We start from the raw sequence: 13602 nt of genomic DNA, 5'->3' as shown, positions 1-13602 counted from the left end.
GGCTCTGATACAATCAGCTCTGAAGACAGGTGTAAATGGAAGGAATTACAATGAATTTCTTACTATAATTTCTAAATTGGTACCACTTAACTTGCTGAGCGTTTTTTTAATTTCAGGTGATTTTCTCGTGCTTGCTTCAGTTTAATTAACCAAAGGAACAAAAGGACAAGTTCTTCTTGGTGATGTACAGCACCCGAACTACCTGCTGGCTTGGCTACGTGTGGGAAAGGAATGAATGCAGAAGCCCTACTGTGCAATTCCTACCTCATTAAATCTCGTTTCCTAACATTTATTAATTTATTTCATCACTGGGTCCCCACTCACTGCAACTCTCAGATTAGCAAAGGAGATAGCCTCCTCAGCCAGTAGCTGGAACAGCCCATTGTTACCAGCTGATGGAAGTGGAGTGTGCTAAAACCGTTACCATGGATCCAGTATGGATCCCCTGCAGCCGAAGGGCTGATGAGGATTGAAGGACCAGGAACAAACATTCCAACCCCTGCAGTGCAGGCTCCCTGCTCCCGAGTCCCCGCATGCCGGGTTTAACCCTACCTGCCTGTGGCGTGACAGACGCTGCTGCCTGTGAGTGGCAGGGGCACAGCGAGTCACGGCTGGAGGCGCTGGCTCCCTCTAGGCTGCCAAAGCCTTCCACTGCCCGCCTTTAACTCTCCATTCCCTCGCTGGAGCTACCCACCAGACCAGGATTAACAGCCAAAAACATAAAGAATCTGTCTGGATAAACTGCCAAATCCCAACTACATGCACAGGCTTTGGTAGCAGCTCCCTGAAGAGCCATCCTGATGCTGCTCCCAAGCAGGGAAGTGAGAAGAAATTCCACGAAGCAGATGCTGCTCACGTACAGTAGTTCCAAGTACATTAGAATGAGATAAATGGGGAATATATACAAATTAAATAGATCCTGTAGTAAGCAGTTTCAGCCTGCTGCAACTTACCAGCTCCAGAACATTTTATGTCAGTATCACGAATTTATTATTTTCTTCTATTTTATTGCTTATAATACAAATATATAATATAATGCTGATATTTATGTACCATAAACATAATTTTGAAATATAGATTGTTGATTGGGATATGTACTTCTTTTTAAAAATCACTTAGTGTCAGGATAACATCCAGCTACTCTTACATATACTCTTAATAATTAAAAACAGAGAAGTAACAGAAAACAATTTGTAAGCATATCATCTTTAATGCAAATATAAGCCCAAAGTTGAAGTTAATTCACAGCAGAGGAGGATTAGTTCAGGATTAGTATTTTTTAGTTTCAGAACCTTTGCTGAAAAAACTCTGCACTTCCTCTTACAGGAAGGGGTTGCTGTGGGATTTTTAACACTGTTTTTGAAGGCAGGTACTGTCTATGAGGTAAAGTAATAGAGAAAACAGCAAACTCTTCACTTCATCTGCAAAAGTCTAGAATGACTTTAAAGAGGTAGCAAAAACCAACCTACTGCCTTTTTATAACTGTATAAGTACCCTGTTCTGTACTCCCCAGAGCCTGACAGATAACTTCATCTCTGAAAGAGAGATCTAAAGCCTTACTTCCCCCCAGAAATTAGCAAATAAGATCTTAAGAGTCATCTTCAAGCCCTTGCAATTAAAAAGAAAGTTGTTCCTCTTACCAACAATAAGAATTCCTACACAAACCACATGCATAAAAGAAAATATAATTTAACTATGCATGCACATAAAAAGATGAAAAAGCACTCAGTGGGGGAACAATGGATGCACAAAGATAAAACTGAATGTGAGGCAGAGCAAACCTTTGGGGCTGGTGGGAAACGAGTTTAAAGAGCCCAATGTTTTACACTACAGCTTCCTCTGTATGTTTAATAAAATATGACAACAAAGAAGAGAAATTGTAAATACTAGATTAAAAATAATGAAAAATCCTTTGCCCTCTATTTTGCATTCACTGAAATCCATGACTAACAGTCCAAAATCTCTGCAACTCTACAGTATAACTTTGTTACAATATTTCTATCAAGAAATAGTAGCAACTGAAGAGAAAACTTAGAACAGTCATTCATCAAAAACACCTCTAGATGTTAAGTCGTTCTGAACTTGTCAACAGTGGCTGAAAATGAGAAGCAGAAGTTCTGAAGGCATTTCAGCACCTTAGAGAAAAAAAAAATCACTTAGGAGTAAGAGGGAATAATAATTAAAAAAAGAAGAAAAAAAAAGCTAGATCCACTCTGTCTGATGTTCTTAATTATTTGGTAGCTTCTTCATAGACTTATATTCCTCAGACTAAGGAGTCCTTTCTCTGATGTCAAAAATACCTACAGAATAAACAGAGTAGTCTTGTAAAATCAAGCTAAAACAGACAAGCCATTTTGTTTTCAACTGTAGGTCACATGATGGCATAATCTCAAGTTATTATTTCTTGCTTAAAATCAGAAAGCTGTCACAGAACTATAGTATTTTCAAAACAAGATGAAGACTGGTGAATGCAAATACATTGATGTGCTTATCAGTTGCTTCTTTAAAGGGAAGGATCCTTTAGCAGAGGTCAAGATAAGCCTCTGAGAAATAAATGTGAACACCATGCCATCACATCTGACAAGGTGACAAATTTGCACTTTTCTCAGGCTTACCCAGAAGGGAGGCAAAAGTATTACTCAGAAAGACAGTAAACCCAATGCTTCTTCTCACAGAAACTGGTTGGGTACAAAGACCTCCTTTTGTCTCCAATATGTTACAATGAATGTACATGTTCTGTTTACCATTTAAAGTATCCTGTAGAGAACTGCATGTTTTAAAAAAGCCAATTCCTTGCCTAGATACCTCCCCACTTGTGGAAAGATATAACCCTCTTCCATCTGTTCCAAATTATGACTTTCAGAGGAAAAGGAGGTGTTGTAGGTTGCTAAGTTTAAGGGGAAAAAAAAAAAAGGAAAAGAAAAAAGGAAAAAGAAAAAAAAATCCAAAACCACCACACACACTCTAGTACTTTAATCAGCTTATCATTAAGATTAGATAAAATGTGTCTTATGGAAAAAAGCCCTTTTTTAAAACTCTACATTAGTGTGTGTATTTATGACTGGAACATTGCCTTAACCAGGTCTTTCCATCCTTTCAAAATATTTTCATACAAATTCAGAAGAGAGAGATTGCATTTCCCCTAGGACACTGAAAGACTCAACTGAAATAGGAAGCTTAAAGGCAATACAGAACATTTCTTAAGGATAAAAATGTGTCTGTTCTTGATCTACAAGGTGATCTATAAATGCTTTCTGAGGAAAAGCAGCCTTTTAAAATAGGTTAGGCATTACTCTTCCTCAGGCTCTAACAGACCTATTTGAGAAAGTGTGAAAAATAGACAATCCCAGTGATGAAATTTGTTATATATGAAATCCACCAAATTGGCCTTTGCATGTTAAGTGCCCTGATTTTGCATGATAAGATGTTATATACCCCAGTTTTGCATTTTGCATATTAAGTGTTTTAATTGCCAGATTAGCCTTTACATATTTAAAATGCCCATCAAACTAGTTAAAGAGATAAACTTTATTCTCAGAACCACTTAATCACAGTTTCTAGTTAAAAATCCCTGTTGATAAAATATTCCCACGTTTAATCCCTTCCTTAAGCCTTAAACTTCCAAATGTCGTTTCCTGCACATACCCAAGTTATCCAAGTTAATTAGTATGTTTGAAAAAGATTCTTAAAGTGTTTATGGTTCAGTTTTAAAAGTTCCTTAAAATGACTGTTGATTGTTCTGTTTTAAAAGTTCTTTGAAGTGTTTGTAGTGTAGTTTAATGCTTTTATTAGTTGTCCTTAAATTCTACAAGCTTCTAAGCCCAGCTCCAAGAGCAGACTTTCTAACTGCCAAGGGCTATTTTTAGTCTCTGTCCGTTAACCTGCAGCTCAGCTCCTTGGCAATATGAATGTCAATGAGGACATTTTCCCGCCTTTCAAGCACCCTGGACAAGAAGCTATCCCATTGGCTAGATTCAAATGACCTCACTTCAAGACTCCACCAATCGCACTAGACCATGGGGGCTGGATTGTGGGCGGACCTGGGCGGAGCATGGACATTATAAAACCCAGAGCACAGGCCGGCAGCTCGTATTTGCCTCGGGTTAGGCGCGGGGGAAGCTCAATGCTGGTGATTCAGGCCTCTATCTCCCGGAGAGACCATTTTAGCTATCTAACTTTGGACTAGCCAAAGTTAGCCCAGCATAGCAGGCTTCCTGTACTGGGGCCTTGTGCCGGTTAGGCCTAAAGGTCTCTAATCGCTGCGGACCCGGGTTTTAGGATTTTTATTTGTGGATTTTCCCCAGACTGGATTATTTTAACTTTAATTATTTTTTTTAATTATTCTTTTAATAAAACAGATTATAATTTTTAATTAACATCAAGAGTGGTCTCATTCTTGACAAATTTAAGGATATTTTCATTAAGGCCACTTATAAAAAAGGCACTGTGCTAGTTCTAAGCTACCGCCACAATATTATCTTAACACCTTTACTGTTTTGTCAAGACAATCATCCAACACAAAGATTTCTATTAATAAAAGTGATTTCCAACCTGCAATACAAGTGATCTCCACTTCAAAAAACAAGTCAACACATTCTTCTGAAGACAATTTAAATGAAACACCACAATGTGTAACTGTTAACATACTGAATGACAACGTGGTGTTCATAAGGACAAGTGTCTTGCACTTACAAATAATGAGATTTGGGTCCTGCCTGTTTAATAGAAGAAAACAGTTTAAAAATCAGTCTTTAGTATCTTCTCAAGTTCTTCTGTTTGCACAAGACATTAATTCATATGTTTTTTCATACATATAATTTCCATGTACAAGTTCAAATATGCCATTCCATTTTCAAGACCTCTTGGACTATAGTTACAAAGCAATTCTTAAAATGAAAGGCTCTTTATGCTACACATATTCCTTAGGTAACAATGAAAGTCATCTGACCATCTCCCAGCTAGACTTCAGCAAGCAGATTTTTGGTTCCAAATTAAAAATCTGATGCAGTTTATGGATTTCAAATAACAAAAGACAACTAACAATATCCCCAAATTGTATCAGCCTTGTTGCTGATAACTCAAGTATGTCATTCCCTCATTCTCTACCTCTGATTTTAGATACTTTTTAGGTACACAAATGATTCTGTTATCAACTTTCCAGTGAAATACCTGATCATTCAGCTGAAAGACAGACAGAAATATGTTTATTTCAGGTAAATAAACTCCAAAATATTTTCAGAAAATTCTTCAGTAAGTGAACACAAACTTTTGAAAGTTTAGGTTTATTTTATTTTTGGGGAGGAAGTGTGGTGGTATCTGTTGGGGGGGGGCGTTTAACAAGCTTTAGAAGTCATTAAATAGCAAAGTTAACAGAGAGCAGAATCTATACATGTGTTTCAGCACAATACTCGACAAAGGGGAAAATCATGTGTTGAGACAAATTCAGATAAAGCTGACCTTAGGTTTAATGGTTTAATTATGTTTCTGTAACTTAGGAGCTGCTTCTACAGACACACATTACTTGGACCCAGGGAAGTTGGGAGCTTTTTTTAGAGGCAACGATCTTTGGGAAAGGGGTTTACTAAAAAGTCAAGTGTTTCATAGGTTACCATAACAACAAAATGTAACACAGAAAAGCCCCTTAATAACACATTCTTAAGCAAAATCGGTGCATTAAGAATGGCTATTCTGGAGCTCTCAGCACGATAATTAAATACCTGCAAGGCAAAGGTACCAATGTTTTCCTTACCTTTCTCAGCCTGAAATAGAAATTACATCACTGCCCTTATAGACTATAGGAAAGTCTGACTACACTGACACAGAATTGTTTAACAATTGGGGAATCAGAGTCATGTCAGTTGGCAAAGGTTTTAGATCACCAAGTCCAACACTCCATAACCTTAAAGTAGTCTTTGACCAGATCAACTTGGGGGAGTGAGATTCTTTAATGTAAATCTAAATCTTATGACTTCTGCCAGCACTCATTTTCTCAGGCTGCCATTGCTCCAGTTAAACACCACTATCAGCAGAGGTCAAGATTAGAAAGAGACCTTTAGCTTTTAGATAGCCCAGGTCAAATCTGACACAGGTTTTGGACAGAATGATAGCAACACTGCTCTGAAAAACCAGCACAGGGAGAACCACTGCCGAGAGCAAAGCAATAGGTGATAACATTGAATCTGCTGCTTAAAGCACGGAGACTGCTGTGTTTTGCCCTTATTACAGTGGGGGTTTATCAAGTATGAGGCATAACAACAAAGTGAGGGGTCAAAACTGCATGAATCCTCATGTAGGTAGGTGGGGATATTACAGGGAATGATGCAATCCGCTGGCCAGCTGCAGACAGAAGTGGGATTTTTAAAATCCCAAATGGTTGTTCCAACATCATAACCACACCAGGGCTGCCTACTGGCTTGTTCATCAGCATCACCACTGTCACACGAAACGGCAAAATGCTCCATTAACTCATGCAGCTGTGTGAATACTAGACAATTGCCAAGGAAACACCAGAACATATGCTCACATGTCATTCTTCTTTCTATATCTGAGATAATGTGATAGAAACACAACACAAAATTCAGGAACAGAAACTGCAGAAACTGGTGGTTTAGGCAGGGCTCTGGGGAGAGAAGGCAGAGAGCACTGGGAAATGTATGCTAAAGTGATGAAAAGGGCTCGAGGCTCAATGGCTCTCGAAGAGCAAAAACAATGGAATTTAACAGAACCGCAGCTCCACAAGTTCAAAATTAATGAATCAACAGAAAAGTGAGCAAACAGTCTGTGGAGCTGACAGATGAAGTGCTGAGATGATCATCAAAAGTAGAAGCACCGGCTTAGCAATATATCATGGAAAATGGTGCACAATCATTCCCTTACAGCACATTTGATAAAAAACATAAGGCAGACATGTTGTTTGCCCAGATAATATTACAGTTCAAATAATTTAAAATGCTCTCCAGCACAATCAGATCCCCATACAGAGATCACTGATGAACTGTGAAATATTTGCTTTTGCCATGGAGCTGGTGCCTCAGTACTTCCAAATACTAAAATCCATTGCTTACATAGTATTATAAACAGTTTTCTGCATAAGAGAATTATCTGGTTCACTGGTTTTATTCTATTCCTAGTTGAATGAACAGATTTTTGACCAAAAAAAGTAGTCATACACTATCCCCATTGACTTTGACAAAAAACTCCAATGGCCCTATGGCCACAGACCTACTGGAACTACAAAAAATAAACCAACCTTAAGTGAAGTTGGTTCACAAGTAACAAAAGAGAAAGGTGAAGACACAATAACAACAACAAGAGATGAAGCCAAAATTAAGCAAATTGAGGTGGGAAAGGCCTGAACAAACATACTGATGCATTTTAATCTGAGGAAGGACATGGAAAGGACCATTTGATTTTCCAGTCTAGCATCTGCAGTAATACAGCAATTACATCAGAAATTCATATGGAGTTTTACTAAACTTCTACTAAACTTCCTCCTACCTTACAGTTTTCACCTGGGATGTTAACATAGCCTTTGCAAAAACCAAAATGAGCTGTTTTGTTAGAAACACCTGCTCCAGGAACCAATCTTGCTTCATTATGAATAATTCAGATCAAACACACTTAAATACTCATTGTACAAATTTTCCCTTTACCAAAAAGCCCAGGAATTGTTTATAAATACAATTTTATTCTACTTACAATTACGGATATTGTTCCAGTCAATTTTAGAAAAAAATGGATGGCAGCAGAGACCCTCATAACCCAGCCTTTCCTTCTGCCCACAGAGCAGACTCTGGATCAGGTCAAGAAAGTCACTGCTAACTTTCACATCCTCTGGGAACTTCAGAAATTTCTGCATTAGGAAGAAATAGATTTCTGCTCAATAGGAAAACAGGCTCAGAACAATAAAATTAAGTTTCATTATGCTGAGATATGTCAGGTACAAAGGATGAATATTTATAGCACACAAATAAAAGCATGGTGCATTTTATCAAAATAGGCTTTTATATGCATTTACTGCAGTAAAGATAAGAACACAGGAACAACCCTTCCCACCCAGGCAAATGGTATCCCAGGTCACCATCTTATGCTGAACAATGGCCAATGGCACACATAATTGGAATAGTAAAACAAGACACTTCCCCAGAAAATTCTCACAAACTTCCAAAGGTTTGTGTTTTAGGATTTTTTGAATCAGGGATGATGACTCCTATTACAAAAAATAACTTGATATCTATAATACAAAGACATATAAATAAAATACAATGCATATATTCCAAATATTTTATGAACACGATGAAGTAAGAGACATCCATAAACTTTAAAAAAAGTTGAGAAAAGCAGTCTTTAGTTATAACCTTTCTACTTAAGAGGGAAAAGATTCTCTACCTGGAAGTTCATGATGTTATTTAAAGTTTTTGCTGAAGTGCCTTCAGTGAAGGGAGACCTTCCATAAATCATTTCATAGGCGATGACTCCAAGGGACCACCAGTCGCATTCGAGGCCGTAGGAGGCTTTGCCATCCCCACCCAACCCTGTCAGCACCTCTGGTGCCATGTAGTCAGGTGTGCCCACAGGAAGCCTGGCATTTACCTAAGAGCAAAGATAAACCGAGTGGAATTACAGCACTTTCTGTTCAATGTCATATTGGTAATAAAACAAAGGTTTTAGATTTTTTTCCCCCCCTTTTTTTTTTTTAATGAGACATAATTTTCAGCTCTCCAAGTGAAGTAAGTAATTTTAAGCAAAGCTGTTTAGCAAATAAGTACCAGGTTAAGGAAACTGCTGATAAACCAACAAAGCAAGCTATTTGGTATATAAAGAGTCAAATTATCAGAGCTAATTGTTACTATAAAGTACAAACTTCTAAAGTAGAAAAGCAGCATTCCAAAAAACACAGAAATACTAAACTGATGTTTTAAACAGCAGAAATACTCTGCTTCAACTAGTATTAACAGGGACATCATAGCTGAAACTTCAAAAATTGTCAGATTTAGACATAAATATTCTCTGCCCTCATTACATAGGTAAGGTCACCCTTAGCTTTTTATTACCTAGTGTTCATGATCAGCAGAGTACTAATATTTGAATTTCTGGACTGTTTAGAAAAGGTAATTCAGGAGCCAATGCTGCAATCATTTTTGTACTGAGTGGCATAAAGAATGAAACAAAAGGGAAGGCAGGCTAACATAAAAGCCTGTGAGTGATTGAAGATACAGTGTGAAGAAAAAACTTAAAAGGAAAATGCAATGCAGAGAAGCACTGAAAATGTAAGAACAGGGAAAACAGGATATTAAGAATCACATTACAAAGAAAATGTTATGGAAAAATAAAAATTGTAAAACAAGACAGAAATATGGTACAGAACTTCATGTTCTCACTTAGATACATTTACATTTTAAAAATCTTCACTGGAAGATGTATGCAGTTACCAAACCTTACAATCAACTTATAAAAAACTCCACTGATTCAGATTTGATGCAGTACTTTCTAGTGAGTGAAGCCCAGAATATTTAAATGTGATTCATTTTGATCAAGAGTTCCCCAGCCTTCAAAGTTATGCCACCTTAATTAAAACAGGCACAATTCTCATTCCAACTATAAATCTATGTCCTCTTTAAACACAGCATTGAACAGCTGTAAGAACCTCTAAAAGTATGATTTTGTATCACACTGCAGCATCATGAGAAAGCACTTACCTTTGCCTTTCTTGTGTATTAGTATTTTAGTAAACAAATATGTATCTACTGAGGGCTGCAAAAGATACTTGAGCTCATGCTTGAAAAGCCATTCACAAATGGAAAAAGACAATTGTGAATAGACTCCATAGTGGACAAGAAAGGCAAAAGAGAGAAGAGCAAGGTGTAATCAGAATCAGATACCAAGTTAGTTTTCCCTTTTCGACTGGACTATCTGAACAAGCCACAGACAAATTTTTAATCCATATTATTACCGTTTTGTTTACTGTCATTTTGGCAGCTGACCCAAAGTCCACCAGTTTAATGTGTCCTGTTTGGTCAATAAGAACGTTCTCTGGTTTGATATCTCTGTAAACCAGAAGAAAGCAATCAGAACCTTTTCAGACCATTCCCTACTGTCACGTCCAGGTAACAGGATATCCCTATTCAGCTATACTCAACCATATGCTTAAAGCCTTTCAAGTGTGAGTCTTATTTCCAACAGTTGTCCTGTTGATAAGCAAATACGGAAGTACTGAAGTCCCCCTTATTGCATGGAAGGTTAGTAATTATTGATATCAGATGAAAAGGGAAGGTGATTTTGCATTGCTCACATTGTAACTGAGTTACAGTACAGTATTTTGTGGTTTTCTTCCCAAATTCCCTCACAATTTTTTCTGCACATTTCCAAATCCAGGCAGTGACCTTGCACTAGAAAGCCACAGCTCATGCTCTAAGTGCAGCCACTACAAACTCTTGGAACATAAAATACTTCCTAACATTTCCACATCCTCAGAATGGAATAATTTTTAAAATACAAATATTATTTGAAAATGCACACAGTAACAGTCTCCAAGCCTTGAGAGAAAACTCTGATATTTAACTCCTCCAACATCCTATACTGCCATGTTCACCAATCAGCACACAACAATTTTTAACAATCACATTAATTTCCCGTAGTATTTGGTGCCAAAAGCAGCAATCCATGGAAAAGATTTAAATTTTTTAACAGTGCAACATTAAGACTTCTTTTTACTGAGCCTCCAGAAAAATATATGTAACAATCCTTTCTTGATATTAGTCTGAACTTTACATCAAAGTTAATGCCCTGAGCTACAATTATAGTTGGGAGTCTGATTAATTTTCTAATTTCATCTTCTGACGAAGCATGTGAAATACTGTCCTGAAAGAGGACAGAATAGAGAAGCACCCAAAGCAACCTTTACATACCGGTGGACATAACCCATTTGATGGACACTGTGAATGGCCAAAACCAACTCTGCAAGGTAAAACTGCACCATATTCTCATCCAGCTGGTCCTCATATCTGTTTAAGAGTGACAGCAAGTCCCCACCAGGCTGATACTCCATAACCTACATAAAATTTTAAAGGAACAGATATGCAAGATATTCCACTATACTCCCCAATACTCCACTGGGCACATATCAAACAATGGTATGTGGTGAAGGAAAATTTACAGAAACAAGCACATTTCAACCATCATATTGTTCTTTAATAAACCAACAGCAATGGCGTTCGATAGAAGAGAAAAATCAAAGACTAGGCATTTACCAAGTAGAGATTTTTCTTGTCTTGAAACGCATATTGTAACTGTGGAATCCATGGACTGGTGCTCTGAGCTAATATGCTGCGTTCTTCCTCAAAAAATGACACCTACCAAAAAAGTTTTCAGTTACATCATGATAAGAGGGAGTGAGAATACATTAGAATCCCTTAGTTTTAGAAAAACTTGGCACGCACCACAAAAAAATTACACAGAAATTATTAAGTGCTGTTTCCTGAGCAAGTGCCATGTGAGGATAGTACCATACCTTGCTTTCTTGTCAATCTATGCCACATAAAGGGTCATTTTAGTTGAGCTTCATTTCTGTTAGCCACAAACAATGCTGAGGGATATCAGGAGCAACCTTACTGCACCATGTATTGGGAAAAACTGATGCAGATATTGTATAAGTTCATGAGGTCTCTCATGGAGTATCTCTGTCCTACTTGTCATCTCATGTCAGCAAAGATTAACTTCCGTTTCTCACCAAACTATGACAACAACCTCCATTATCCCTTTCTAAAGTTTCCAAGTAACACATTTCTCAAGCTAGCAAGAGGTCTCCATAAAAATCCAGTCACCACAGTTTGCTTTCACACCCACTCTTGACATTCTACTTTGCTCTTTAAAATAAAAAAACCCTTAATGAATAGATTGTCTGAAAATTCAAGCCATCATCATCAAGATCAATACTGATTCAGTGTTTTCATCACCTGTTTTTCTTTTCTTATAATCAGATGGGAAGCTCTTTACATGTTTTGGCACCTCACTCAACAGACCCATAGACTGTGACAACAGCTTTTAAACACAGCAAAACTACACACAAATTTATTGCCTCACTGAAATGTAGGATGAACTTTCTCAAGATATATTTTTAACTCAATTCTAATAATAGTGTCAGAAGGAAGCGTTCAGCAAATTGCAATTTATCCTCCTACTCTCATAACAGAAAAATTTACATACATGTTCCTGTGCCATCAAGGACTCCTTGCTCATCACCTTCATAGCATAGACATCACCAGTGACTTTCTCTCTCACTACTTTGACATCTGCAGAGTGACCACAGCCAACCACACCCTTTACTTCAAAATCCTTCACACTGGGTTGCAGTTCCTTTAGTTCAGCAATAGCCTCTGCATCTATAAAATCAAAATACTTATTTTTACATTAGGCAACTAGCATTTTATAAAAAAGAGACAACATCGAAACTGGGGAATAAAATTTAAAAAAAACCAACAGGAAATCAAAGCCAAAAAAACCCCAAAATTAATTCCAGATTCTCAAGAAATGTTAAATCTTTCCAGAATATGCTTCTTATAAATAACAGCATGCATCAGAACTAGAAAAAGACTGTATCAATGCAGAGTTAAGTCTGAAATATGGTACATACAAAAGGATCAGGAAATGCTAAGACAGTTCCCATAGCAATGGTAATTCTGTCCCATTCATAACATCAGAGGCTGAGAACCTCTCTGGTTTCTAATTTCTTTCCAGCCATCCATTATCAATACAAAGGATATTCTCTAAACATGAGGGCTTTACCCAGCGAATTCTAGTCCAGGGGCAAGGTTTGCTCCTCTGCCTGAGGGAGGCATCAGTCTGTTGTCTAACAACCCACCACAGGCATTTATTGCAGATATTCAGCTCGAGTTTTCCACTGACTAGTTCCAACCAGCATGAACGATGATAATCAATCACTCATGGGAGATTGTTCTAAAAATTATTCAAACTAGCAGAAAATTACTGTCTGCTAATAATACCTACAAACCATTGGGTGGAACTATAATGGAGGGCACGACATGTTACTTGAAACCAAATGTCTTTCTGCTATATCTTAATGGAAAAATTGATGGAAATTTTCTCTTCTCTTCCCCAAAAAGAATCTGAGCACATTATCAGCAAAATATTTACTCCTTTAGAACCTTTCTGAAGCACAGAAATGATCTTTACCAGTTACACATGCAAAACTGAGGTAACACGTGTAATCTAAAAGGTGAAAGAGCCAAGGATTACCAAGTCTTTTTTTCTCATAGTCACTATCCTGCTCTCAAATCTTTTTTTCTCATAGTCACTATCCTGCTCTCAACTTCTGACATCCTGCTGTGGTGCACACTTGAAGCTTTGCTGTAGCCAGTACTCACTTTCCAAGAAAGTACCTCCTCAAATATACAGTACAGACTAAGAAGCATGCACATTTGAGTCACAGCACTTCAAAGCCACTTGCATTTGATCTTCTCAGACCTGAACAAAGCTTTACTAACATTTCCAAGATCCCCTTTGCAGAGTTGATTCTGCCAACAAAAAAATCAGATGCTCAAAGTCCTGGGTTACAGTCAAAAGCAACTAAAGCATTACTCTAAC

The 13602-nt window shown here is 37.5% G+C and overlaps 1 protein-coding gene across 2 annotated transcripts in view; it reads right to left on the bottom strand.

Annotated features, from left to right (window-relative positions):
• Positions 1–13602, bottom strand: part of CIT (citron rho-interacting serine/threonine kinase) — a gene marked incomplete at both ends in the record, with an annotated part of 65978 nt that overhangs the window by 51320 nt on the left and 1056 nt on the right. For both annotated transcript variants that reach the window (XM_082293532.1, XM_082293533.1), the window contains 6 exons: positions 7699–7852; positions 8389–8592; positions 9953–10046; positions 10908–11050; positions 11250–11351; positions 12205–12380. In XM_082293532.1, the coding sequence (XP_082149658.1) occupies positions 7699–7852; positions 8389–8592; positions 9953–10046; positions 10908–11050; positions 11250–11351; positions 12205–12380 (873 nt within the window). The remainder of the gene's footprint in view (positions 1–7698; positions 7853–8388; positions 8593–9952; positions 10047–10907; positions 11051–11249; positions 11352–12204; positions 12381–13602) is intronic.

The sequence above is a fragment of the Coloeus monedula genome (genome assembly GCF_965178545.1).
Source record: "Coloeus monedula genome assembly, chromosome: 18".
In the NCBI taxonomy this organism is placed as follows: Eukaryota; Metazoa; Chordata; class Aves; order Passeriformes; family Corvidae; genus Coloeus; species Coloeus monedula.
The sequence above is the reverse complement of the archived record's forward strand: the minus strand, read 5'-3'. Positions and strand labels throughout refer to the sequence as shown.